The 24,351-nt window shown below is 46.6% G+C and overlaps 4 protein-coding genes across 9 annotated transcripts; 3 read left to right on the forward strand and 1 right to left on the reverse strand.

The window, feature by feature from the left end:
- Positions 1-4,879: 4,879 nt before the first annotated feature.
- Positions 4,880-13,783, forward strand: DCAF11 (DDB1 and CUL4 associated factor 11). 5 transcript variants are annotated; one of them, XM_069097904.1, is made up of 15 exons: positions 4,880-5,145; positions 5,577-5,868; positions 6,492-6,631; positions 6,895-7,022; positions 7,415-7,479; positions 7,821-7,921; positions 8,166-8,312; positions 8,823-8,877; positions 9,247-9,315; positions 9,677-9,734; positions 9,819-10,004; positions 10,545-10,698; positions 11,482-11,634; positions 12,661-12,767; positions 12,889-13,783. In XM_069097904.1, exons 2-15 carry the CDS (start codon positions 5,759-5,761, stop codon positions 13,018-13,020), a joined length of 1,605 nt encoding a protein of 534 aa, XP_068954005.1. In that variant the 5' UTR covers positions 4,880-5,145; positions 5,577-5,758; the 3' UTR covers positions 13,021-13,783. The 5 variants fall into 5 exon arrangements, with proteins under 5 accessions (XP_068954005.1, XP_068954008.1, XP_068954004.1 ...); XM_069097907.1 differs by having other exon boundaries at positions 4,888-5,145; positions 5,694-5,868; positions 6,575-6,631; XM_069097903.1 differs by having other exon boundaries at positions 4,889-5,145; positions 5,694-5,868.
- A 1,358-nt stretch (positions 13,784-15,141) lies between these two features.
- FITM1 (fat storage inducing transmembrane protein 1) lies at positions 15,142-16,593 on the forward strand. Its single transcript, XM_069097909.1, has 2 exons — positions 15,142-15,451; positions 15,947-16,593. The coding sequence occupies exons 1-2, from the start codon at positions 15,186-15,188 to the stop codon at positions 16,566-16,568; spliced, it is 888 nt and encodes a 295-aa protein (XP_068954010.1). The 5' UTR covers positions 15,142-15,185; the 3' UTR covers positions 16,569-16,593.
- A 400-nt stretch (positions 16,594-16,993) lies between these two features.
- PSME1 (proteasome activator subunit 1) lies at positions 16,994-20,728 on the forward strand. Its single transcript, XM_069097910.1, has 11 exons — positions 16,994-17,401; positions 18,242-18,274; positions 18,465-18,527; positions 18,675-18,785; positions 18,866-18,911; positions 19,041-19,138; positions 19,424-19,492; positions 19,579-19,646; positions 20,022-20,076; positions 20,198-20,284; positions 20,511-20,728. The coding sequence occupies exons 1-11, from the start codon at positions 17,363-17,365 to the stop codon at positions 20,589-20,591; spliced, it is 750 nt and encodes a 249-aa protein (XP_068954011.1). The 5' UTR covers positions 16,994-17,362; the 3' UTR covers positions 20,592-20,728.
- EMC9 (ER membrane protein complex subunit 9) lies at positions 20,714-22,447 on the reverse strand. 2 transcript variants are annotated; one of them, XM_069097911.1, is made up of 6 exons: positions 22,380-22,398; positions 22,074-22,116; positions 21,857-21,933; positions 21,393-21,462; positions 21,210-21,304; positions 20,714-20,951 (listed from the first exon to the last, which is right to left on the reverse strand). In XM_069097911.1, exons 2-6 carry the CDS (start codon positions 22,095-22,097, stop codon positions 20,771-20,773), a joined length of 447 nt encoding a protein of 148 aa, XP_068954012.1. In that variant the 5' UTR covers positions 22,098-22,116; positions 22,380-22,398; the 3' UTR covers positions 20,714-20,770. The 2 variants fall into 2 exon arrangements, with proteins under 2 accessions (XP_068954012.1, XP_068954013.1); XM_069097912.1 differs by having other exon boundaries at positions 22,074-22,447.
- Positions 22,448-24,351: the final 1,904 nt, after the last annotated feature.

The following is a 24,351-nucleotide window of genomic DNA, read 5'->3' on the forward strand; positions in this document are numbered from 1 at the left end:
AGCTCTAAATTTATGATTCTATGACCTCTTCTTATTCATGTCTCAAGTCTTTTTTCTTTTGCATAAATATCTCTAATATCTTCATCCATTAACTTCCTGGACATAAGTTTAGTAAATTTATAGATGATGCTGAGGTGGATGTCATTAGTGGTTTGTACCCAGATAATAAGACCAAGATCCAATGAACAAAATGGAAATCACAGAGATCCCTTCAGGGGAAGGTACTGGGGAAGTGGAAAGGATAGTCCTGAATCAGATGGAGGGTGAATGGATGTATAAATAAAACAGAAAGATCCATGGGTCAAAATGGACCATATGCTGAAACCGAATCAACAATTTATAGTTGTTTTTTTAAGTGAACACAATCCCACTCCAATAATCCAGTTGGCTCTCTGATCTTATCAACATCCAGTGGTACAGATGAAAGCACATACATTCCTGCCCATCCCATATAAATCTGTGGCCTCCAATAAATCTGACACAGGAGTCCCCCCAACGTACTGAGAACTGCTTTTTTGTCCTTTTGACATCATAAGGATTCTAGTGGAACACACTAGGCGACCATCTATCCCTCACTGTCAGAGAGCTACAGCTGGAAGGGACCTCAAGGGCCATATATTCAAGTGCCTTTATTTTACAGTCACTATATGACAAGCTCAACTTTTTTATGATATATTTCTACACTTCTTTGGTTACATCCTTTACTCTGCCTCTCCTGTACAGACAGTTCTTCATTTGTAATATACTGCAGCCTTCTCACATCCATTCACCGGCTTATCCATTGTCCTTTGGGTGATTCTTCAGTTCTTGAAGAACTTCAGTTCTTCAGAGAGTGTGGTATTACACACCTTACAGACATAAAACATTACCAAAAGGACCTCCCAATTAAGTCAACATGTACTTTGATACTTGGTGACTTCAATACAAGAGTGAGCAATGAACAGTGGTGGGGAGGAAAAGTTAGAAATGTTTCAAGAATAAGAAATAAGAAAAGCCAAAGGTTTGTTGAATGTACAGATGCCGTATATCTACTATATAAATGAATACTTCAAGAAGATTTGAGAGGTTAATAAACATGGCAAACAATATAACAAAAAAATGAAATTATATTTTAAAAGTCAGGGAACAACTCATTGATGTGAGAGATACTCATGAATCAGCTGTCTGCCTCCAGTCAGACCACCAACTCAATAGAGCAAAGTTCAAAATTAATACAAAACTAGAAAGAATAAAAACAAGGGGGGATGGGAGGATAGGGCATTCAAGTGAAACAACTTCAACTACCATTGCTGTTTACTATTTAAAAAATCATAATCATGGGCTTCATAAATAACACATAATAACTTGGAGGTAAAATTCTGTTCTACACTTGCATTCCTGTGTCGTGTTCTAGTATGCACGGATAAGTGAGTGGCAGACATAATTAGAGGTTTAGAAACATATTATCTGAGCAAAGGGGAAAGAAACAGGTATTCCCATACCTTGCAGTCATTCAGGAGCATAACAGCACCTGAAGGACAAAGACAATATCTCTCACACTTTCATGTACGACCGTACAATTAAGCCCCAATAAATTAGTTTAATGAGGATGGTAAGACTGGTCTACAACACTTCAAGCCAAAGATAATTGGGAGAAAATGTTCTTCTTCCTCGTGGCCAAAGCTGGATATGAATTAAACAATATAAGCAGTTGCACTGGCATGACTTACTACATGAAAACTCCTCAGGTTGCTCCAAATTACAGAGAACTGCACTTGCCCGACTGACTCAGGCCAGTAAGCAGGCTGACTGCTGGTGAGGAGGAAGTCAGGAATCTAAGCAATTGACTATCCTGGCTTGCCCCCATCTGCCCTCTGGTGGAGATGCTGGTGAGCAGGAAAACTGACCTAAGGCAGTCAACAACACTTACTGAGAAGCTATTCAGTATAGGCTTTGTGGAGGATGGGGAAAGGCACTGGGGACAGGGTGGGGGAAATATAAAAACAAGACAAAGGGCCCTTTCCCTTTCATACAGCTGGGGAGAAATGGTACATGAACACATAAAAAAGAACATTCACCAAGCAACAAAAGGCAAATGATTATAGAGTTTTGCCTCACTGATTCAGAGTGAACAGGAGAAATCTGATTTAAAAGTCTGAATTATAAAATGTTTCTCAAAAATATAATTTTATTATTTTGAGTAATAATGACACCTTATTGTAACTAGCTTTTTACAGCTATTTCACAAAAGTACTTTCACATAAGTATATTGCTGATACTTTCTGGCAATGCCTTGAAGTAGGTAAGGAAAGTATTTCCCCTATTTTACAGATAAGGAAACAGGCCCAGAAAGTTTAGGTGACTGGTCTTGTGTCATTCAGCTAATAAGTGGTGGGGTGCTGGGATCTCAATCCCATGCTGTGTAAATCCTGACATATGTCTGCAATGAGACATAGCAGGTAAAAAATCTAACTTGGTCTCAGATTACATTGAGAGGTCCAGTGGCCAGAAAGAGGAAGTCAGAAGAATCATGATTATTTCACTCCAGTGAGGATACTCTGGGAATACTGTGTTCACATCTGGGAATGACGTTTTAGGAAGGACACTGAAAACTAGTGATGCCTAAAGTCAATTGATATGATAGTGAGGTAATTTGAAGCCATTCTATACCAGTAACAGTAAGAAAATAAGGCTGCTTAGCCTGGTGAAGAAAAAATTTAGGGAGCAGATGCATTGTAGAAGTGAATACAATTGTTTGGTCCCAAAAGCAAAACTGGGAGCAAACTCAGAAAGTGCAGAGATGTAAATTTCAGTTGGATGTAAGGTGAAGGGAATCCCTATCACAGGAAACCTTCTAATGAAGACTGTCTAGATTACATCTTCTTACTCTTAGTCCTCAACTTTTCCCACATCACACTGCTTTAGTTCATATTTAGGGGCAGCTAGGTGGGGAACTGGATAGAGCCATGTACCTGGAGTCAGGAAGACCTGAGTTCAATTATAGCCTGTCACTTTCTAGCTGTGTAATCCTGAACATGTCACTCAGCCTGTTTGCCTCAGGTTCCCCAACAGTAAAATGGTGACAATTATAGCACTTACCTCTACAAGTTGTAAGGATCAAATAAGATGTTTATAAAGAAAGCATTTAGCACATAGTGCCTAGCACATAGTGCCATATCAGATTATCATGTGCATTTTATAGCACACAAAGTTCATATTATGTAACCTACATAGCTAAGTTAAGCCATAAATGGGTACAAGTAAAACGATCCCAATTTTAAAATTATGGGGGGGAGGGGAATTAAAAGCTGTTTTTCAAGTATCTGAAAAGTTACTGTTTAGCTCTAGAAGGCAGAATTTGGAGCAATGGGTGGCAGTGATAGGAAGGCAAATGTAGTTTTGATTTCCAGCAAGAGAAAAAAACTTGCTAAAAATGAGAGCTGTTCAAAAGTGGAATAAGCTGCAGCCAGAGGTGGTGGGCTCTATGTCCTTGGAAGTCTCCATGCAGAGGCCTGCACTCTCCTGGTAGGCAACGGTGGGGATTCCTTTTGTTTATGTGCTGGACTAAACGGCCCCTAGGCTCCCTTCCAACTCGCCAGTTTTCTGATTCTATAAATATACATCCCATCCTAATGTGTCATAAACATGTGGCAGAGGAATCAGACATCACCAAAAGTGAGGCGGGGTCTCTGGTGTGTTGCCCCACCCAGCTACAAGCAGTCGCGGGGGGGGGGACCTGAAAGCTGCCCTCTGGTGCAAAGGACTCTGCTACCTCAGCACAACAAAGGGACTTTGCCTCCCCACGCCTCCCGCTTGGGGTAGGCCCCCCCAGACGGGGCAGTTCTCGGCCCTGGACTCAACCTTAGTTACTTATCAACCGGGGGGAGGAGAGCAGCCGGGGTACCTGGTCAGGGGGTGGGGGCGGAGGGGGAGCACGACCTTGGACCCTCCACGCATCCCTGGGGGAGGGGTTGGGGGGGGGGGGCTGGATACTGTTTAGAGATCTGCAAATCGTAGGGCAGTGCTGCGAGAAAAGGTCCACGAACACCGGGAACGGGCAGGAGGAGCAAGCCAGCAGCGAAAGGCCAAGGTCAAGTGCGTGCCAAAGAGCCGGGGGGGAGGAGAGCAGCCGGGGTACCTGGTCAGGGGGTGGGAAGGAGGCTGCGGGGGGGGGGGGGGAGGGGGGGGGGGGGGGGGGGGGGGATCATGGACTGAAAAAGAATATTTGCTATTTCAAAGATTATATATAAAGTATGGGGGGGGGGGGGGGGGGAGCAGAGCGGACATCTTTAGGGCGGGTCTGTCTGGGCCCCAGGAGAGATTTAGGGGCGCTTGTTCTGGGAGTGGGGTGTAGGGCAGTCGGTGAAAAGGGGCCACGGGTTAACTGCGGAGAAGGCCCGGGCCAGTGGCCGGGCTTCGGCCTAGAAGGCAGTCTCGCTGAGCTCCAGTTCCTCCCTACACACACCGGGCCGAGTGTCCCCACGAGCACCGCTCACCAGCTACTAAAGCCACAAAAGCTCCTGGGCCCCGAGCGGAGGCCGAGGAGGGCAACGTGCGGAAAAGGGCGGTTCTGGGACTGTCTAAAAAGTGTGGATCCTGGGGAACTTGCAACTTTAGGGACTGACTTCAAATGATGCCGCAGGTCCTCGGCGAAGGCCAACCCCAAGGCGCCTAGCTAGCAAATCCGCCACTAGTTATTAGCATATCCCGCCTCTTCCTTTCTTCCCCAATCAGCACCACCCCGGAAGAATCCGTGGCCGAGCCTACCCCCCTGGGTTCCCTACCTATCCCTACCTTCGGAAACAAAAAGTCAACAACGTTCCCCCCCCTTCCCCTCCAGCCTCGCCCCGCCCTTCCACCCGCGCTTCGAATACACCGGCACGCGCGCTCCTCCCCAACAACTGCTTTCCTCACCTCCCCGCCCCGACACTAATTTAGTCCCGCCCACTTGTCAATCACTCGGACCCGCCATCCAGTGATGGACTCAGATGGGCGGGGCCAGGTGGCCGATCGCGTGACGCAAGAGGGAGGCGAGCCCGGGAATCGGAGAGGTGCGTGACGAAGCCGCGCAAAGCTGTTAGAGCCGTTAGGAGAAACGCCGTGGATAAATATAAACCAGGCCTCACGTGCTGCCCTCTCGCCGCTGGGTTTTATGTGCTGCCATTGGTGAGTGGAGAGTCGCGGGCTAGTCATTAATCCCTCTCTTTGGTGGGAGGAACCCTAACACCCCCCCCCAACTCCGCGTACACACCCCGGACATACCACGTGGCCGTGAGTCGGGGAGGTGGAGTGGAGATGGAGGGGAGGGGGAGGGTTGTTAAGCCGGATTCTAACTTCATTGGCTTTCGCCTCTGCCGGCTGTAGCAGAAGAGCTCTCTGATTGGTGGGTAAGGTTCTTTCCTTCAGGAGAGTTCTGATTGGTGGTCTCCTGGGCTCCCTTCCCTTCCCCCTAGAGCTTTGCTAGGTGAGCCCAGAGGGTGAACCTAAGGAATCTCCCCACCGAGGGCTGCGATTGGTGGGCGAGAGTGTCACCTGGCCGACCGAGATTGATCCTCGATCCTCCCCACCCCTCCCGCCGGCTTGTTTGGGCATCCCAGGCTGCAGGTCTGTCGGTGTTCCTGGAGCCCTGGGAGCTGTCATTGGCAAAGGGGAAGGGACCCCTATTCCTGAGGAGGTGCAGTTGCCTCTCCCCCACACATATACACCCCATCCAGGAGGCTGACAGACCCAGGGAAGGGACAGGCTCCAGCACAGGTCTGGAGGATGCTGTGACCAGAAGATGGACTCACCAGGCAACAGCAGTGCCTCAGAGGCCTCGCCGTATGGGAGATATGAGCCTCGGTACAGCGAGGAAGACGACGATGTGGATCTGGCCTATTTCCTCCCCAGGTAACTCACTCTCTGATGTGTCCCCTCCCCCACTCGGGACAGGGAAACCAAGGGGTCGGCACCTGGGCACCTGTGCTCTGCAGAGGGAAGAGAGGAAATGTTCCTTGCTTGAGAGCCCCCAAGTTTGCTAGTCTCCAGTCTCTTCCCAAAGAGATGGCAGTACTGTGCTTGGGGGAAGGTGGCACAGTGACAGTCTTACCTCTAGCCATGCCCAGCTCTAGTAGGTGAGGTGACTGACTTTCAAAGTAAGTAAACAAAGGGGAAAGGGAAGGGGGCACGGCGTCATGAGGTTGTAATGGACTCAAGCAATTTGAATGTGATCATGGAATGAAGGGAGATAGATCTGGAAATTCCCTTCAGAACTTTTTGCATAGCATAGAACTCTTCTGGTAGTCAGAGATCAAGCTTCCATAACTTTTTGGCTCTGGAAGCTAAGTTTAACATTTACAGAAGTCTTCTAAGATACCTTAGTGTTCCCTAGCCCTGCTCCCAAGAGTGGGCTTCTACAACTTGATAATGACCAAAGCATTCTGGGGCCCATAATAATAGAGATGGGTTAGTGAGATTCTCTCTCTCTCTGAGTTTAAATTGTTTAGTATTGAGGGATCATCCCCTGCCATGAGGTCTCTCCACAGGGGCCAGGTGAGACTGGTGCAGGGAGGTGGTGCAACCAGCCTGCAGCTCATCCATACGCTCTCTGACTCAGATGATGACAATGACAGCCCTTGGGAGGGTCGTCTTGGTGACAGATACAATCCGCCTGGTAAGAGGAAAGGGTGCTTGGCTTCCAGAATTGTAGAGCATCAGTCTGCAAAACTATTTAGATCCAAAAGTTTGGAGTTAAAAGAAGGTGGGGAGGAAGATTAGTTAACGAAATGAAGAGAATACTTTGAACCTCATTACCTCCTTTTCATGACTGGGCCCTATCCTTCTTGATACTGGTCACCTTCCTGGCCATCCGTCCTCATTGACATCTGTCTTCTGTGACTTAAAGAACTGAGGCAGGGCTGCTGCTTCTTTTTACAGTGGATTCAAACCCTGACACCAGAGAGCTGGAGTGCAACGAGATAAAAACCCAAGTGGAGTTGGCCACAGGGCAGCTGGGATCGAGTAGGATAGTGCAGGAGCAGAGCTTTCCTCGAATGCTGCACCAGGTAGGCACTTTTACCTGCACTGAGCCAGAGACTCTGGATAAAGAGCTAGATTTAGAGTAAGGAAGACCTGGGTTGGAATCTTGTCTCAAACATTTATTAACTGTTTGACCCTGAGCAAGTCATTTAACCTTTCTCATCCTCAGTTTCCTCATCTGGAAAATGTGGGTAGCACCTGCCTTACAATTTTCGAGGCTTGATCAATTGGTATATGGAACACACTTTGCACATCTTAGAGCTGTGTAAATGTTAGCTATTTTGGGGGATATAGAAGGGCAGTCAGAAGTTCTGCCAACTACACCTTGAATGAGGTGAACCCTAGAGAAAAGAGTTTGAAGCTGGCAGCAAAAGTACCTTGTATGTGGTGGCCTTACTCTCTTGTCTCTTCCATACAGAGAGAACGAGGCCTCTGCCATCATGGCAGCTTCTCTCCTGGGGAGCGATCCCGTGTAGTGTCTCAGTAAGTTTGGGACCAGGGTACTTTCATTTTGAATTTAGTGGGATCATATTTGAGGAGGATTCAGAGGGTCAAGTAGATGGAACCATACCATAAAATTAGGGAAAGTTGTAGTTATTAAAGTTGGGATGAGGGATAAGAGTTACTGCTTTTGGAGAAAATGAGACAGTTTCTAGCTGTTGAATAAGGAATATAAATTTTTTTTTGGTGGTATAGATAAGGAAAAAAAGAATTATGAGCAAAAGGAAGGGGGGTCTCACGTACTGGTCTAGTTGGGGTGCTGTTGACACCAATATCTCCTTACCTTCATCTCCTCTTACTGCTATTTTTCTCCTTTTTCTCAGTTTCTTGCCCAACTACTTGAGCTTCACTGACTCCTATTTCCATAAGGCTTTCTGTGGTGTCTACAGCAAGGATGGTCAGATCTTCATGTCTGCTTGCCAAGGTACCTAGAATCAATGACCACTCCCTTGAATAGGGAACCATGAAGCCATCCTCAGGATAGAGAACAATTTCCCATCAGCCCATAGATTGGGGAAGCATCTGTTCCAAGCTGCCTTCTGGTTAGGAGATGTCAGCAGGGTTTAGTTCTGAATACCCTGCAGCAGAGGGAAGATCTCAATAGCTGCACTAGGTGGCCAAGGGTGAAATGAGAAAGTTCCTGAAATCTGCCTATTCCCAATTCCCAGACCAGACAATTCGATTGTATGACTGCCGCTATGGCTGCTTCCATAAGTTCAAGAGCATCAAGGCCCGGGATGTAGGTTGGAGCGTTCTAGATGTAGCATTTACTCCTGATGGGAACCACTTCCTCTATTCCAGCTGGTCTGATTATAGTGAGTATACCTTCTAGCCCTATCATCTCTTCATTTTGGACCCTATAGCCTACATCTTCCAGTCTGTTTTCTCTGAGCTAGTTCTCATGCTTCTTTACAGGAGGACCATGCTCTCAGAACAATCTGACACCCCCTCTGCCATTTACATGGAATTTGCTTTTTTTTTCCTCCTTTCTCCTTTGTTTTTCTAACTTCATTTATAAAGTCTTAGAGTTGAAAGAGACTTTATTTATCATAACGGACCTTCTCACCCTATGAAGACATCTTCCTTATAACATCCCTAACAAATGCATCTGCTTGAACATGTCTAATGAGGGGGAACTCATTACTTTTACAAAGCATTCCCTTTCATTTTTGGATAGCCAGAATTGATTAGAAAGCTCTTTCTTATATTGAGCTAAAATCTGCTTCTTCTAAAACTTCTACCTGTTGGGTCTTATTCTGCCCTCTGAAGCTACACAGGATCCTATCCCCAAACTTCGAGTGACTCTTGTCTCTCTTCCTTCTTAGTTCATATCTGCAACATCTACGGGGAGGGAGACACACACACTGCCCTGGATCTGAGGTACTGGCTTCCCTCTTCAGTTAGACCCACCAGAAACTTAGGGAAGGCTTTCTGCAATGAATTTCTCTGAAACTGAGGCACACGCTGAGAGGGCAGAATGTAGAGACTATCTGCTTCTCTTGAGTGGGAGATCCCCTTGGTAGGAGCTACATATCACTTCTCATTGGGAAGAAAAGAGTGTAGTAGATGAATATAGCAGAACTTCCAAGTTCTCTAAGACAACCCTTCATTCTGACACGTGTAAGCAGGACCCTGTTCAGTTTCCCTCCAGAAATGGGGTGCATGGCTTTCTTTGGATCTGAAGTGGATTAATTACTAAAGGTTAAAAGGGAAGTCTTCCTGTCTAACAAATTCTTCACTCTCTTTTAGGCCAGATCAACATAGTTTCATTGTCTTCTCCATTGCCGTCTCCTCAGATGGACGAGAGGTGCTAGGAGGGTGAGTATTTTGGTATTTTTCCATAGGTAACTAAGAAGTTCTAATTTGGAGGGCGGGCCTGGTTTTGAGGAGGCCTATATTCCGACACCCCTAGCCAGTTGTCTCATAGGTTCTCAACCAGGCTTACTCTCAGGTACTTTTCCCACCTCTTTCCTATTCCCCTTCCATTGTGGAATTTGAGGCCTTAAATTTCCTCTCAGCTTTGAACCAGCTTTTCTCCATTGTATAGTAGATGAGCTCTGTGGGATTAATGATTTGACCCTTAATATAAAGTCTTAGCAGGTTCTCCCCAGAAACTTCAAAGAAGTCATTTCTTGAATACTGACTCAGTTGTTACCCAGCCCACACTATTTTCTTTCAGTGCCAATAACGGATGCCTCTACATCTTTGATCGGGAACAGAACCGCCGTGTATTGCAGGTACTGTTCCTGGAAGCTAAACATCATGTTTTCTGTCTTCTTTTGATTGGAATACTCAGATAATCTGTCTTCTCTCCACTTTAGATGGAATCCCATGACAATGATGTAAATGCAGTGGCTTTTGCTGATACAAGCTCCCATATCCTGTTCTCTGGGGGGGATGATGCCATTTGCAAAGTTTGGGACCGCCGTACCATGCGTGAGGATGATCCCAAGCCTGTGGGTGCACTGGCTGGGCACCGAGATGGCATCACTTTCATCGACAGCAAGGTGAACAGAGGAAGATGCATTACACAGCTGAAATGCCAAGACCCTAGCTTCCAGAAGAGCTTGGAAACAAGGCTGGCACAGGAATTCATCTCTCAGACTATAGCCAGAGTTTACCAAAAAATAATTCCAGTCAGTCATAAGGAAAAGGAGTTAAACCACAGGGCACAAGACCTATTTCTACTCGTTAGTCCTCAAGGATTAGGGTTTCCTGGACTAGATCAGGGCCTAAGCCACAATCAATAGGTTGATTTAATCAGTGCCTGAGAAAGTTGAAACACCTGGCCAGGAGGCAGGGTCTGAGATAAACACCAGAAAATTAATTTAATACAGTAAGAATAGGTAATAGAGTCTTAGAGAGACATGGCTTTTGTTAATCAACCAGAAAAATAAGGCAAGACCCAGGACTGCGATTTACAGTTGGCTTCACTATTGAGAAAGACCTGTTACAACAAATTTTGTGTTCTGCTGAATATTGTGTTTGTGTTGAATATTGTGATTGTTTTGAACATTGTGTTTCAACTTGTGGCCACGGGTTCACAGGGTGATGCCCGATACCTCATCACCAATTCCAAAGACCAGACCATAAAGCTGTGGGATATACGGCGCTTCTCAGGTCGGGAAGGCATGGAAGCCTCACGACAGGCAGCCATTCAAGAATACTGGGACTATCGTTGGCAGCAAGTGCCTAAGAAAGGTTAGAACTGATTCTTGCATTATTTTTTAAAGGATTTTATTCATTCTTGTTTACATTGCTTCCCAATAACACTTGACATCTTGCACCACAAGGCCAGCCTCCTCCCTTCCTCCCCACAACAGAAAAATACAATTAAGTAAAACAAACCAATACCTTGTCTGTATTTGGCACCATATGTCTTATTCCTAACCTGTAGTCACCACCCCTGTGCCAGGAAGAAATAGGCATATTTCATCATTCATCCTCTTGAAGTCAAGTTTGGTGACCCCATTATTCAGAGTTCCTATGTCTTTTGTCAGAGTGGGCAAAAGTGTAACTCAAAATTGTTTTCCTTTGCATTGTTTTGGTCAAGGCATAAATTGTTTTTCTAGTTATATTTAACTTTTTATCAGTCCACACAAGTCTCAGTTTTCTCTGAATTCCTCATATTCATAATTTCTTACATCACAATAATTTTCATTTGCTTTCATATACCACATTTTGTTCAGATATTCCATATTCTATAGATACTCATTTTGTTCCCAGTTCTTTGCTGTTATAAAAAGTGCTGGTATAAATATTTTTCCATATATTTGTCCTTTCACTCTGTCTTTAACTACTTTGCAGTTTATGCCCAGGAGTGATACTACTGAGTGAGAGGTCACACAGTTTAGTGGTTCCATTATTCTGTTCTATATCTTCTACTAGGAGGTTTATAAGTCATGCAGAAGCATTACTGTACCGAAGAAGAGCCCACTAACAGAGTGTGTGTTATGTTTCCCCTCCCCCTTGTCTCCATTGTAGCCTGGCAGAAACTGAAGCTCCCTGGGGACAGCTCCGTGATGACATACCGGGGTCATGGTGTGCTCCACACACTCATCCGCTGCCGATTCTCCCCGGCCCACAGCACCGGCCAACGCTATATCTATAGTGGTTGCTCCACTGGCAAGGTTGTTAGTAAGTATCACCACAGGAACAGAATGTCACAAGGTGGGAGACCTTTTTTTCCACTAAAGACACTTTTTTTCCCCAGGAGAAAAAAAAAATTGCATCTCAAGAAGTAACTTAATATGGTTAGGTGGTTGGGTTTGGGGGGCAGAAGGTGAGAGATGAAGAGAAAACTATATAATGTTCCACTGAGTTAATTTTGTAACTAAAAACAGAGCCTATAAGACAAGAAACAATGAAACCTGTTCTTCACTTTCACATTTTGGTTAAAGAGATGGAGGTTAAAGAGATAGAAGATGGAGGGAAAGAAGGAAATGGAATGTGTGCTCTTCCCTGGTTTATAGAAAGAAAAGATACAGGCAGAAATAGAGTAAGTCAGAGGATGAGTGTGTCTAATACAAATACAGAGACACAGAAAGACAAAAAGATGTCTACTGAAAGAGAAGCGCAGGTACTCATAGAAGAACCTGGCAGAGGGAAGGGGAGAACTGAATTGGATATAGACATAGACATGGACACACAAAGGAAGATATGCTGGTATCCGGGAACTTCTCTAGTTTATAGCTTTTTAAGATGTTACTCCCAAAAGCATGTTAGGTTTTCTGTACTGTAGACTGAGTGAAATTGAGCTAAGGTCTGAAGTTGCCCATCCTTTCACTAGAACATCTTTTCAGAATAGGGTATAATCAAGGTTACAAGGGAAAAGAGACTTTAAAAGAACCTTTGTATATACTATGAGGTTTTGCTTCACAAGAAAAATGTCTGCACCAAGTGACTAATAGGCTAAACTGATGAGAGGTTAGGGATTCTTAACGTAGGAGCCTGTGAACTCTTTTTTAAATAACTTTCTTCAGTATAATTGATTTATAATGTAATTTCTTATTTAAAAACTTATTCTGAGATGGAGTCCATAGGCTTCAGTAAGCTACCACAAGGGACCCATGACACCAAAGATGTTAAGAACTCTTGCTATGGAGTAAAATGTAGATGGACAGTACCTTAGTGGCCTTTCTCATTCTTTCCTTTCCTGTATAGTATATGACCTCCTCAGTGGCCAAATTGTGAAGAAGCTGTCCAGCCACAAGGCCTGCGTACGAGACGTCAGTTGGCATCCCTATGAGCAGAAGATTGTCAGCAGTTCGGTGAGATTGGCAGTTAGGGAAGGGAATAGGAATTGAAGGGTACTGTGAGGGTCTGAGTGATTCATTTAAGCTCAAGGCTTAAAAAGGTCCTCCTCTAACAACTTCCTCTTTGCCCTTGTAGTGGGATGGGAACCTGCGCCTGTGGCAGTACCGTCCACTTGAATACTTCAGGGAAGACCTGCTGAATTCTGATGACTGTCCTACCACCACTCCACCGTACAAATCCTATGGAGCCTATAACTCCTCCCAGTAATTCTTTCCTGTCAATATGGACTGATCTGTGCAGCCCCCAAGGGGAATTACCTACTCTTTTCTCTCTCTCCTCAGGGAGATATGTGGAGGAGCTAATAGGGTTAGAGGATGAGCAGCAGAAACCCTAGCTTTTCCACCCTAACTGTGCTCTGGGTGGGGGTATCCTGCCCTTTGAGGATGGGTTGTGTTCTTAATCTAGTGATGTTGCCCAGCCTCCATCTCCACCCTGAGGGCAGGCAGGACTGACAACTCTGGAAAATAAAAAGAGGTCACCCCCAGGTAGTTATTTAGGTATGGTCCTAGCCAGTCAGGGAATGCTTATTTTTTATAATCATGTTTGGATTCTGAGAGTTGGTCAGTAGTTCCTGGGCTAGGTCTAAATGGGTTGGCCAATCAGAATCTGATTACCATTGCCTGGCCGAGTAACATGGACCTTCAAGTTGAAGGCCAGACTAGCCATTCAGAAGGTGGGTTTCCCCACCACAGCTCTCCTTTTTCCATGATGACCAGAATGTCATTCCTTCTTAGGCAAGGAGTAAAGCTGTTCCCTCAGATTGGGAATCTGCTGTCCCTTGTGTCTTTGGAGTAGGAGGTGCTACAGTGTAGGAAGTCCTAAAGCCCCCATCTTAATCCTCGTGGAACTGACTCTTCAGCTTGTGTCCCCTCAGGACAGGTGGGTAGGGGGACTAGGCAGGCTGAGGTGGGGGTCCTTCCTGTCTTACACTTGCTTTAGCTCCCTCAATAAAATTTCCTCAGAAATCTGATTCAGTCTGGTTCCTTGTGTACTAAGGCTTTACTTAAACTTCTCCAACTTCATGACTGGGGCTGAAATGCATAACACAATGTGCAGGAACGTAATAACCAGGACATGCTCCTTTGAACTGAAAATCCCCCTCAAAAGACATCTGCTTTCTACTTTCTCTTAAGAAGACCGATAATTCCCCAGTAAAAATAGGGAACTAACTTGGAGTTGAGGGTCGCTCACTCCAGGAACCTAAAACATTTTCCCCAACGAGTAAAGGTAGAGCTTGCAAGAGAGTAAACATGGGCCCCCTGCATAAAAAATATTAGGCCCCTGGTATACTAATATCAGGTCTCCCTTCTAAGAAAAAAGTTCAGTATGATGACCACTTTACAGACAGACCTCAGTGCATCTTGGTTAGATTTATAAAACCTGAGAGTTGGGAAAGACATTAGAGGACCAGCTAATCCAAAATCACCCTCTGAGAAAACCTGTCACATCCAAAAGATTAGTTGACTTACCCAAGGTCATGCAGTTTGTTAATGGCAAAACTGAGGGCAGAACCATGAAGTCTTCTGACTCTCTTACACCATATTGCCTCCTGGTAGGGACCAAAATCATGCCAGATATTTAGTAAGAGAGAGAAAAACAATAAAAACCTATCAAAAATGTATAGAATAACAAAACCAAAAAGAACGTTCCTCCCAGCATTCCTTAAGACCTGTCTAGTAAGGTAAGGTGGAGCATATCCAAGGACTCCAATTTTAGAGGTCTGTTCTAACCCAGTTATTAGTACAGGATACAAATTTGAAGTTTGATCTCCAGGACTGCTCTACTCCCCCTTCCCAAATTCCAAGGACTTCAGTCTGGACTTGACTGTGGACCAGGGCCTACAACTCCACAGCAGCATGGACCCCACAGCCACTCTCCCAGACCCAAGTCCAGGGTGTATGGGAATGGGTTCTTGCCTTGCTCCACCTACTCTGGAAAAAAATCCTGCACCAAATTGGCAGCAGTTGCATGTGAGGGTGACAATATATGTCTTTAAAAGCTTGAAAAGCTCATGAGCTGTTTCCCTGACCACCCCTCCTTCCTTGTAAAAACGGATAGTGAAGTAGGGATGTTGGCTGAAAAGTTCAGACAGTGACACAGCCATGTAGGCACTAGTCCACAAATTGAAACAAGGATGTGGGTAGGGAAAACTGAGGACACAAGGACATAAGACGTTGTGGAAGGACATACAGACTGCTGTTGCTGACGCAGTAGCCCCAGCCCCTAGCTGCCCCCCGCCCCTCTCCCTCACCAGCTGCCAGTCTAGCTCTGCCCTGTATCTCCAGCACCTGTCACTGCCTGTCCTTGCCTAGGGGGCCCTACAAGCCCCTCCTCAGCTGCCCAGCAGAGCAAGCAGTCAGAGGGGAGGGAACATGGAGCGGGGGTTAGGGGTGGGGGCAGGGACAGGCCTGGGGGCCCGGCTTCGAGTGGTGCTGGGCTGGTTGCTGAGGGTACTGCTCTGGCTGGCATCAGCCCTCCTGTATTTTGGAAGTGAGCAGGCTGCCCGACTCCTGGGGAGCCCCTGTCTCCGGCGCCTTTACCACGCCTGGTTAGCTGCAGTTGTCATCTTCGGACCCCTGCTACAGTTCCATGTCAACCCCCGCACCATCTTCGCCAGCCACGGCAACTTCTTTAACATGTAAGTCTCTCGGGTCAGGCCCTTTAGTGCTAGTTCCATCCACTCTGGGTTCTAAGCTCCCCCCTCCTTTGGGCTCTTGTCCTACTGTAGCCAGTCTGAGCACTAAAAATAGGCCAAGAGGTGGAGGAGAAGGTCAAGTATGGGGGGAACTATGGGGGTAGAAAGGGAGAATTTAGAAGGCAGGACATGCTCTATGAGACTTAGAAGTCTTTCAGGATGATTAGGGGGTGGGGGATAGAGGGTTGGAGATGAAAAGAGGGGCAAAGAACATGGGAAATGGAGTGAGTTAGGGATTTGGCCTAGAGTAGTATGAATGGGGGCAGAGATGAGATCAGGGCAGAAGGTAGAGGAAGATGGCAAAGGTTCATGGGGAGTAGAAATGGGATTCCTGTGAGAGAAGTCTAAGAAATCCAGAAGAACCTGGGATCTAAAAAAAAGTGGTTCTTTACAACAGCCTTTCCTCCCCTCCCCCCTTTCCCCTTTCTGACCCCACAGCAAGTTTGTCAACTCTGCCTGGGGCTGGACTTGCACCTTCCTGGGAGGTTTTGTGCTGCTGGTAGTGTTCCTGGCCACACGGCGAGTGGCAGTGACAGCTCGGCACTTGAGCCGGCTGGTGGTAGGGGCAGCGGTGTGGCGAGGGGCTGGCCGTGCTTTCCTGCTCATTGAGGACCTGACAGGCTCCTGTTTTGAGCCTCTGCCCCAGGGGCTGCTGCTCCATGAGCTTCCTGATCGACGCAGCTGCCTGGCAGCTGGCCACCAGTGGAGGGGCTACACTGTCTCCTCTCATACCTTCCTGCTCACCTTCTGCTGCTTGCTCATGGCTGAGGAAACGGCGGTCTTTGCTCGGTACCTGGCCCATGGGCTGCCTGCTGGTGCCCCTCTTCGACTCGTCTTCCTTCTCAACATACTGCTGCTGGGCCTCTGGAACTTCCTGCTGCTCTGCACTGTTATCTATTTCCACCAATATACCCACAAGGTGGTAGGTGCTGCTGTGGGTACCTTTGCCTGGTACCTCACCTATGGCAGCTGGTACCATCAACCCTGGTCACCAGGAAGTCCAGGCCACGGGCTCTTTACCCACCCCCAACGCCCCCAATCCAGACTTAAGCGTGATTGATGGGAATAAAGACAAATCAAACCCAGGTGCTGACTCTTCTCTTTATTTGAAGTGAATAGTGGGTGGTACCTCAGCTGAATATTGGAGATTAAAATACTATAGAATGGGAAGGACCCAAAAATGTTGTTTCCTACATTCCAGGTTCATCTCTAACACACCCTGGCAGGGCTGGCGGAGGGGGGTTGCTGTCATCCCTTAAAGAACATCTCCAAGAAGAGGAAACCACAGCCTACCATCCTATGGTCTCACCCCTGCTCATATCCTTCCTCAGGTCTCCTCTGATGTCTTTTACTCCCAGCACCCTTCACCAAGAGGACATCACACACATATATAGACAGATGGAAACATGTCCTTCCCGCAATGTCTGTATAATTGTTTGAGCCTACATATTTGTTGTCTTCACTCCGTGGCGAGACACTACAGAGAGGAAGATCCAGGTTGAGAAGGGATGAAAAGTGGAAGGGCCTGGGGGATTTGGGAGAAGAGGGAGTTCATCCCTTTGGGGCAAGAGGTACTTGAAGACAAAGTCTGAGCAGGTCTTGAGGGGCTAGAACCAGACAAGACAAACATACAGAGTTCGGAAGAGGCTTTCTGTCTCTACTCCCTGGGGCTGTAGTTTGGTGCCCTGCCTCTCCTCCTGGCCCTCTAGTTTCCCCTCCCCTCTTCTAACCCTGATCCCGCCTCCGGCTCAGTTCCACCCTACCAGGGAGGTCCCTACAGGCAAAGCTGCTTTCACTTTCCCTTCCCCCTTGCTCCTGCCTCACTGCTCCGTCTGGCCCCTTAACCCCCCTGCCATGGCCACCTTCAGTATCCGACCTGAAGCCCAAGCCAAGGTGAGCACAGCAGAGGGGAGGGGTAAAGTCATGGGGAGTAGGGGGAGGAGAGGGTTGGTCCTGAGGGAAGCTCTACCCAGCTTTATGCCATCATTCTCCCCTTGCTTCCCCTTGCCCATTCCCCTCCCCCCATCCTCCTCTTGTAGGCCTCTCAACAAGAAGGGGTTGAGAGTACTTGGGACTCAAGCAGTTGTCTGGGGAGCCAAAGTACTCTTCCCCCCCAAATCTCTATCATGAAGTGAGGATCAGCAGCCTTGCAGGGTCTAGAACGCCCCCAGTGAATGTAAAGGGGAACTGGGACCTGTAAAAGGAAAACTAGGCAGGTGTGGGGGTGGGAGGGAGGGTTGGACTTCGGCCATAGGGAAGGGAGCGGTGATATGGTTTTGGTTTGATGGGGTGAGGTGAAGCAGTGAGAAGAGGAAAGGCTCGGGTGATGGTTCACAGCACCTGGCCCGTGCATGTGACTAGCAAGCGAAACCTGCACACCCATATCTCTCTTGATCTCAGAATCTTGCTCCACTGGGGTCTGTTCCCACACCTCTCCCAGCACCATTGAAAACTGTTCCCACACCTCCCACAGATGGAGCGCTACTGGGATCAGTTCCCATCTCTCCCCTGAACCCAGTCCCATAGAGATTTCTGTTCTATACCTCCCACCCATCTAAGCCTCCCTGGGATCTGTTCCCATGTTTCACCTGAACTCAGCCCCACTGGGAACTGTTCCATACCTTTAGATGCAGCCTTACTAGGATCTGGGTCCACAATCCCAAGGAGATGGGAGTTTTTCTTTAGGTCTTAGGCTGTTGAGTCTTAAATGACAACTCTCTTCTATCCCCACAGGTAGATTTGTTCAGAAAGGAGTTATGTGCTCAGGTAAGACCTCACTATTGCACACTACCTTCACTATTCCTGGATCCCTCACCCTAGTTCTAAGATATCCCTATGCCAATCTCAGTTCACACAGGCTTCCTTTTCTTTGGCTGAATGTTTGCCCTGACCAGTTGTTCAGTCAGTCAGTCAATAATATCTGACACCCACCCCTTATCGCCTACCTCATACACAGGCAGAGATCCTACTTGGAACTTATTTCCCTGAGAAGATTTCAGAGCTGGATGAGTTCTTGAAGGTACTGGGGCTGGGGGGGGGAGGGGGGAGGCAGAGTAAAGGTCAAGAAAAGGGAGACTAATGATTATGGGAAAGGAGGAAAAATAGAGAGAAGAAATATTGCAAGAGAAAACATTTACTGCTGCCCTTTCTCCCTGCCATGTTTTAGGATCCATCTCTGAATGAGGCTGATTTGAGTCTCTTAAAGGCCCCCCTGGATATCCCAATCCCTGACCCAGCCAAAGAAAAAGAGAAGGAAGAGCGTCGGAAACAACAAGAGGTAAGAGGGAACAAGATGGCTAGGTTGGAAATATATAAGTGCTTGAGGCTTGGCTTCATATGATTCCTCTCCTTCTGCAGAAGGATGATAAGAATGAAAAGAAAAAAGAGGAAGACGAAGATAAAGGTAATAGGGGGTCATTGGATGGGGGGTTAAGTCCTGGTTCCTTAACTGATACATTATCCCCAGGAAAGCCTCCCCAGAGCCAGCTACCTTCACCCCCTTGAGTTTTAGATTTATGGTATATTTCCCCAGGTCCTCCTTGTGGGCCTGTAAGCTGCAATGAGAAGATTGTGGCCCTTCTGGGGCAGTTGAAGCCTGAGATCAAAGATGTGAAAGAACAGTTAAATATGGTAAGCTCCTACTCCTCACCTAGCTCTCTGGCAGGACTTGGATGAGGCCTGTCCACTAGAGAATGAACTTATCCAGAGCAGCTGCCCTTTGCCTTAAGGTAACTTGTCAATCAGAATATAGTGCCTTATCAAAATAGAAAAAGGGAGATAGTATTGTGGCGAATGATGTAAGGGGATATGGCCTGAGGCTTAGATGGTAGGGTTGGGATAATAAGGCTGAAGATTTAGAAAAGAAAATGGTGTTGGAGAACAGACTTGAGTTGTCTCTACCATTGTTTTTCCAAGGTTTCCATGTGGCTACAGCTACAGGTGCCCCGAATAGAGGATGGAAACAACTTTGGAGTAGCTGTACAGGTGATGCCCCACCCTAAACCACTTACCTTGATCCTGCTTTGGAGCCATGCTTTATCTCATCTCTTTCACGCCTTTCTTTTCCTTAGGAGAAGGTATTTGAGCTGATGACTACACTCAGAACTAAGTTGGATGGCTTCCAAACCCAGATCTCAAAGTAAGTGATTCAGTCTCACACACACACACACACACACATATATATATACATATATACATATATATATATATATATCTTGCCCCTGTCTTAATGGTTACTAGCTCAAATTCCAGCTCTTGCCCTCTACTCTCATATTAGGTTCTACCATTTTGTTTTTGTTTTTTTTTTTGAGGGGGGAAGGCAAGGCAATTGGGTTTAAGTGTCAAGTGTTTGAGGCTGCATTTGAACTCAGGTCTTCCTGACTCCAGGGCCTGTGCTCTATTCACTGTACCACCTAGCTGCCCCTTCTTTCTTTTTTTAAAGATCTCCTTTGCTCACCTCTCCTAAGGAACATTACTTTCCCACCCACCCATAACTTTTCTCATTCCTCATTAGGTACTTCTCTGAAAGGGGTGATGCAGTGGCTAAAGCAGCAAAGCAGCCACATGTGGTGAGTGAGGAAGCAGGTCCAGAGTGGGAAGAGGGGCATAATTCAGAAGGAAGCCCGCAGGAAGGGTAGGATGGGAATTAAATAAGGCCAGTGTGAAGAACTAATCCTGAAGTTTCCACAGGGTGATTACCGACAGCTGGTTCATGAATTGGATGAAGCACAGTATGGAGAGACAAGACTGATGGTCATGGAGATCCGAAATACTTATGTAAGGAACTAGACCCTAGAATTTGCTTGGTGGAAGAGCAGAGGAAAAGTAGGGAAGGTTGATGTGGAGGCAAACAAGTTTCAGGACAAGTAGCTCATGAGGTATAGCCTGGGAGGGGTGGGAGAGAGGAAATGAAAATAAATTTCGAATTAGACTGGGAAGCCATTACAGAGCCTCTACTGAGAGCTCAGAATAACTCCCACTCCCTTCTTACTTGGGTATACAGGCTGTATTATATGATATCATCCTGAAGAATTTTGAGAAGATCAAGAAGCCCAGGGGAGACACAAAAGGAATGATCTACTGAAAAAATGGAGCCTGTCTTCCTTCTCCATCACCACTTAACTAAGATTATCTGTCTTGCCACAGTCCAGCTTCCATTTAGAACTTCCCCTCTTATCCATACCTTGCCTTCTAGGCACCAATAAATTTTGTCACACCATTCCCCAGTCTTTTTATTTAAGGTTCTAGCCACTATGGTCCAACTCAGGCACTCCCATTGGCAGCAGCAACCCATTGGGAAATTTCAGTGTTGAGCCGCTGATTGGTCCAGTCACGACGGATGTCATCAAGGTGGGCATCAAAGTCAACAAGAAGCTGGTGGGCCCGGCCTTCAAGTAGTGCTCGAAGGAGCTGCCTTGACTCTTCCCAATCCCTCCACATCACCCTGAAATAATACCCACCAATAAAGGAAACATTCAGTTTAGCCCAAAGACCTGGGACTAAAGGTAGAGTTTAGGTCTAGGACATCCCCAGGGGATAAAGAGAGAAATAGTAACAGATTTAGGAGCCTGGATTGAAGTTAATTACTCTGTTACCTTGGGACTCAAGGAAGAACAGATTTGGAGGGAAGGAGTCCAGACTTAGAAGCAAAGAGAATGTGGTGAGATGTGTTGTGGCGAAGGAATAGAGGTATTCTACTCACAAGTTCTTGTCTTTGGGGACCCAGCGTCTATCACAAGTCTCCAAGACAATGATAGGTGGCACACGAGGCTGGGGTACCAGTTTCCGGTTATCCAACTGAAAAGTTGAGGTAAGGATTGTTGAGAGTTCCAGGGTTCCCTTTCCACCTCCTTTTCTCCCCAACTCCCTCAATTCTCAGTCTTACCATTATGAGTACTGCACCAGGGAAAAATTCAGCAATTCGTCCAGCAATTTTCAGGGCTAGGGGACCAGGACTAGGAAGAAGACAGGCATTAGAGGATCCTGAGCAGGAGAGCAATCTATTTGCATGTCATTTATGGCTAACAAATGTCCTTTAACCCCTGTGGAGGTGAGGTGAGACTAGCCCAGTCAGAAGGAAATTACTGGTTGGGTTTAACCCTGGCCAACATTTACCTTAGAGCAGAGCTTCTTAACTTGGGGTCCATGCACCCCCCTGTAAACTTGGAAGGAAAAAAATACATCTTTATTTTGACTAAACTCTATCTGAAATTTAGCATTTCCTTCAATTATGAGTGGAGGCAACAAGCCATTATTTTGAGGAAGGGTTCCCAACACCAAGGAAAGTTTAGAACCCCTGCCTTAGAACAAAGCCCTGCCCCCTCTTCTGTTGCCATCTCCCTCACTCACCTCTGGTCATTCATCGATGCATTGGCATGGTAGTACCCAGCTACCACCAAACTGCCCTGGGCACCCCACACATCTACCTGTCATGAGAAAGGGTCCATTAGCTCTTTACTGACGCACTGCCAATGAACAGCTGCAAAGGGAGACAGGGCCTGCCAGGCCAAGGCCTGGAAGCGATGAGTGGGCAGCTCCAAGATGGAGGGGTGGGGTGAAGGCGTACCTGGTTAAGGGCGACCTCCAGCATGACCGAAAGGGCCAGGTGGCTGTGGAAGAGAGGCACACAGTCACTGAGGCACAGGCAGCCCCCCGCCTGGGGCGCCTGCGCCAGCAGCAGCCCATTGACAGCTGCGTGCGGGTAGCGGGCAGCGTGGAGGCACATCTTCACGTAGGCCTGGGCCGAGATCTCCACTTCTCCCATTGTCCGCGGGGTATGGCTGGGGTCGAAAGGGGGTCTGGGGGACCAGGAGCCAGCCCGGCCTCTGCCTGCCTGCCTGCCCCTTCCCTTCCTCCCTTGCCCCACACGCACGCAGTCGGCCAGGACCTCGCAGGCTCCCTCCTCTCTCAGCCACCCCTCACCCCACCAGTGCCCAGTCAGCGTCACCTCCCGCCCTCCCTATTGGGCCTTGGCCCGGCTCGGCCCGAATCTCCACCAGGCCCCCTCCCTCAGGTGGAGCTGTCACGTTGATTTCCTCTCGTCCCACCCCCTTAAGCTGTCCCCAATGGCATCTCCCGAAGCGGAAAACACACCCCTCCCTCCCCTTAAGGGGCGGCCGCTACAGCGAGCGTCCAGCCCAAACCGAGCTCCGGCCCCTCCCGCTTCTCCGACTCCCAGAACAGCTTCTTGGGTCCCACCCAACACATGACGTATGATTGGTCAAATTGACTCTGACTTGTCCTATCAGCGGTTGCATGTTCCTTGACCAAGTTCTGATTGGAAGACTTTGTCTTCGGCTTTTCATTGGTCTGCTAACTTACAGGAGCCGCTAGGATAACGTGAGGGGATGGTTGATTCCACCTTCTTAAGGTCTAGTTGGGCGTTTTTTACTGTCGAAGTGCCGAGGCCCTTCCCTCCAGCACCAATCAGTGAGAGGATTGGAGTTGGGACCCTGGAGCAGCGGAGCATTACGAATATTGATTGACCTCTGGCTTCTTCAGTACTAACTCTTTAAAACTACATTGGCGGCATTGTGACTTAGAACAACTATTCTAGAAAGCATTGTGGAGTTTTGCAAATAAAGTGACTAAAATACCTATACCATTTCATATATCCCAATTTTACTGATATTAAAATAATTATAACAGGACAAACAAAACAAATATAGTAGCAAAACAAAATCAAATCCTGGAAACAAAGTAGATATCTCTCCAGGGCAGACCTAGCTGCAGGACTGTCCCCTTCCTCCTCCCTACATCCCCCTTTTCAGCTTCCTTATATGTCTTGTCTCTTCCCCCTAGATTGTGGGCTCTTTGAGGGCAGGAACTGTCTTTTCCCCTTTTTTTATATCCTCAGTGTTTAGCACAGTGCCCGGCACAAAGTAGGCACTTAATATTTATTGACTGATTGATTAAGGAAATGTATAAACAAATTGTTGTACATGATGGAATATTGTTACACTGTAAGAAAAAAAAATGCAGGATCCCGCTCCAACTCCACCCCCCCCCCCAAAAAAAAAGACCAAACATGATAAAAACAGAGAAGCAAGGAAGGAGTTAAAATGAATAGCCGAGAGGTGAGGTAAGCAGAGCCAGGAAAGCAATACACGCAGTTGTTACAATGGGGGTAAACGCAAGGGACAATAACTACAAAACAATAGAAAATAAATGTTTTGAAAGTATAAGGAACATGCTTGACCCCAGAGAAGCAATATGAAAAGTCACTTTCTTCCTCTCCTTTTAAGAGGTAAGAGGCTGGGAGTGGTCCAACATAACGTATAAGAGATTTTTTCAGTTTGGTGGTCAATTTGAATTTTTTTTTATCTTCCTCTTTAAAAAATTTATTTGTTATAAGGAATGGTTTCTGGGAAGTAAGGGAAAAAATACAGAGGAAAATCGAGGCAATGAAAAAAGCAAATTATTTTACATTTTTAAAAAGAAAGCAAGAAATGAGTCCTCCTTCATCTTCCTAAAAAAGTATGAGACCCTCCAAAAATACATTAGCAAGATGAAAAAACATGGGAATTTTCTGGAGCTATTCCGAATAGACAGGCACACTAATATACAGTTGGTGGAACTGTGAATTGATACAAATATTTTGGAAAACAGTTTGGAATTATGCTAAGAAAGCAACTAAAATGTTCATATCTTTTTACCCAGAGATCCTAATCTACTATTCAGCTACTTCTAAGGAGGTGAAAAAAAAAATAGGGAGGAAAAAAGAGTCCAACGTAGAGCAAAATATTGATAGCAACACTTTTTGTAGTAGCAAAAGCAAAAACAAAAAAAAAACTGAAAACAAAGTAGGTGTCCATAAAATTTGATACCAGTATACTGTGCCATAA

This window comes from Petaurus breviceps, unplaced genomic scaffold (assembly GCF_028583685.1).
Source record: "Petaurus breviceps papuanus isolate PSGF00001 unplaced genomic scaffold, PetGlider_PUasm1.0 37, whole genome shotgun sequence".
Lineage (NCBI taxonomy): Eukaryota > Metazoa > Chordata > Mammalia > Diprotodontia > Petauridae > Petaurus > Petaurus breviceps.

Bases quoted from the DNA above. Each gene is read 5' to 3' on its own strand.
- EMC9 (XM_069097912.1), bottom strand. From the start codon at position 22,271: ATGGGAGAAGTGGAGATCTCGGCCCAGGCCTACGTGAAGATGTGCCTC. The intron at 21,934-22,073 runs GTACGCCTTCAC...TTCTCATGACAG, and splicing joins TGGAGGTCGCCCTTAACCAG to GTAGATGTGTGGGGTGCCCA. The intron at 21,463-21,856 runs GTGAGTGAGGGA...TCTTCTTCCTAG, and splicing joins GCATCGATGAATGACCAGAG to TCCTGGTCCCCTAGCCCTGA.
- DCAF11 (XM_069097904.1), top strand. From the start codon at position 5,759: ATGGACTCACCAGGCAACAGCAGTGCCTCAGAGGCCTCGCCGTATGGG. The intron at 9,316-9,676 runs GTGAGTATTTTG...ATTTTCTTTCAG, and splicing joins GGACGAGAGGTGCTAGGAGG to TGCCAATAACGGATGCCTCT. The intron at 10,699-11,481 runs GTTAGAACTGAT...TCTCCATTGTAG, and splicing joins GCAGCAAGTGCCTAAGAAAG to CCTGGCAGAAACTGAAGCTC.
- FITM1 (XM_069097909.1), top strand. From the start codon at position 15,186: ATGGAGCGGGGGTTAGGGGTGGGGGCAGGGACAGGCCTGGGGGCCCGG. The intron at 15,452-15,946 runs GTAAGTCTCTCG...CTGACCCCACAG, and splicing joins CACGGCAACTTCTTTAACAT to CAAGTTTGTCAACTCTGCCT.
- PSME1 (XM_069097910.1), top strand. From the start codon at position 17,363: ATGGCCACCTTCAGTATCCGACCTGAAGCCCAAGCCAAG. The intron at 17,402-18,241 runs GTGAGCACAGCA...CTATCCCCACAG, and splicing joins GACCTGAAGCCCAAGCCAAG to GTAGATTTGTTCAGAAAGGA. The intron at 19,647-20,021 runs GTAAGTGATTCA...ATTCCTCATTAG, and splicing joins TTCCAAACCCAGATCTCAAA to GTACTTCTCTGAAAGGGGTG.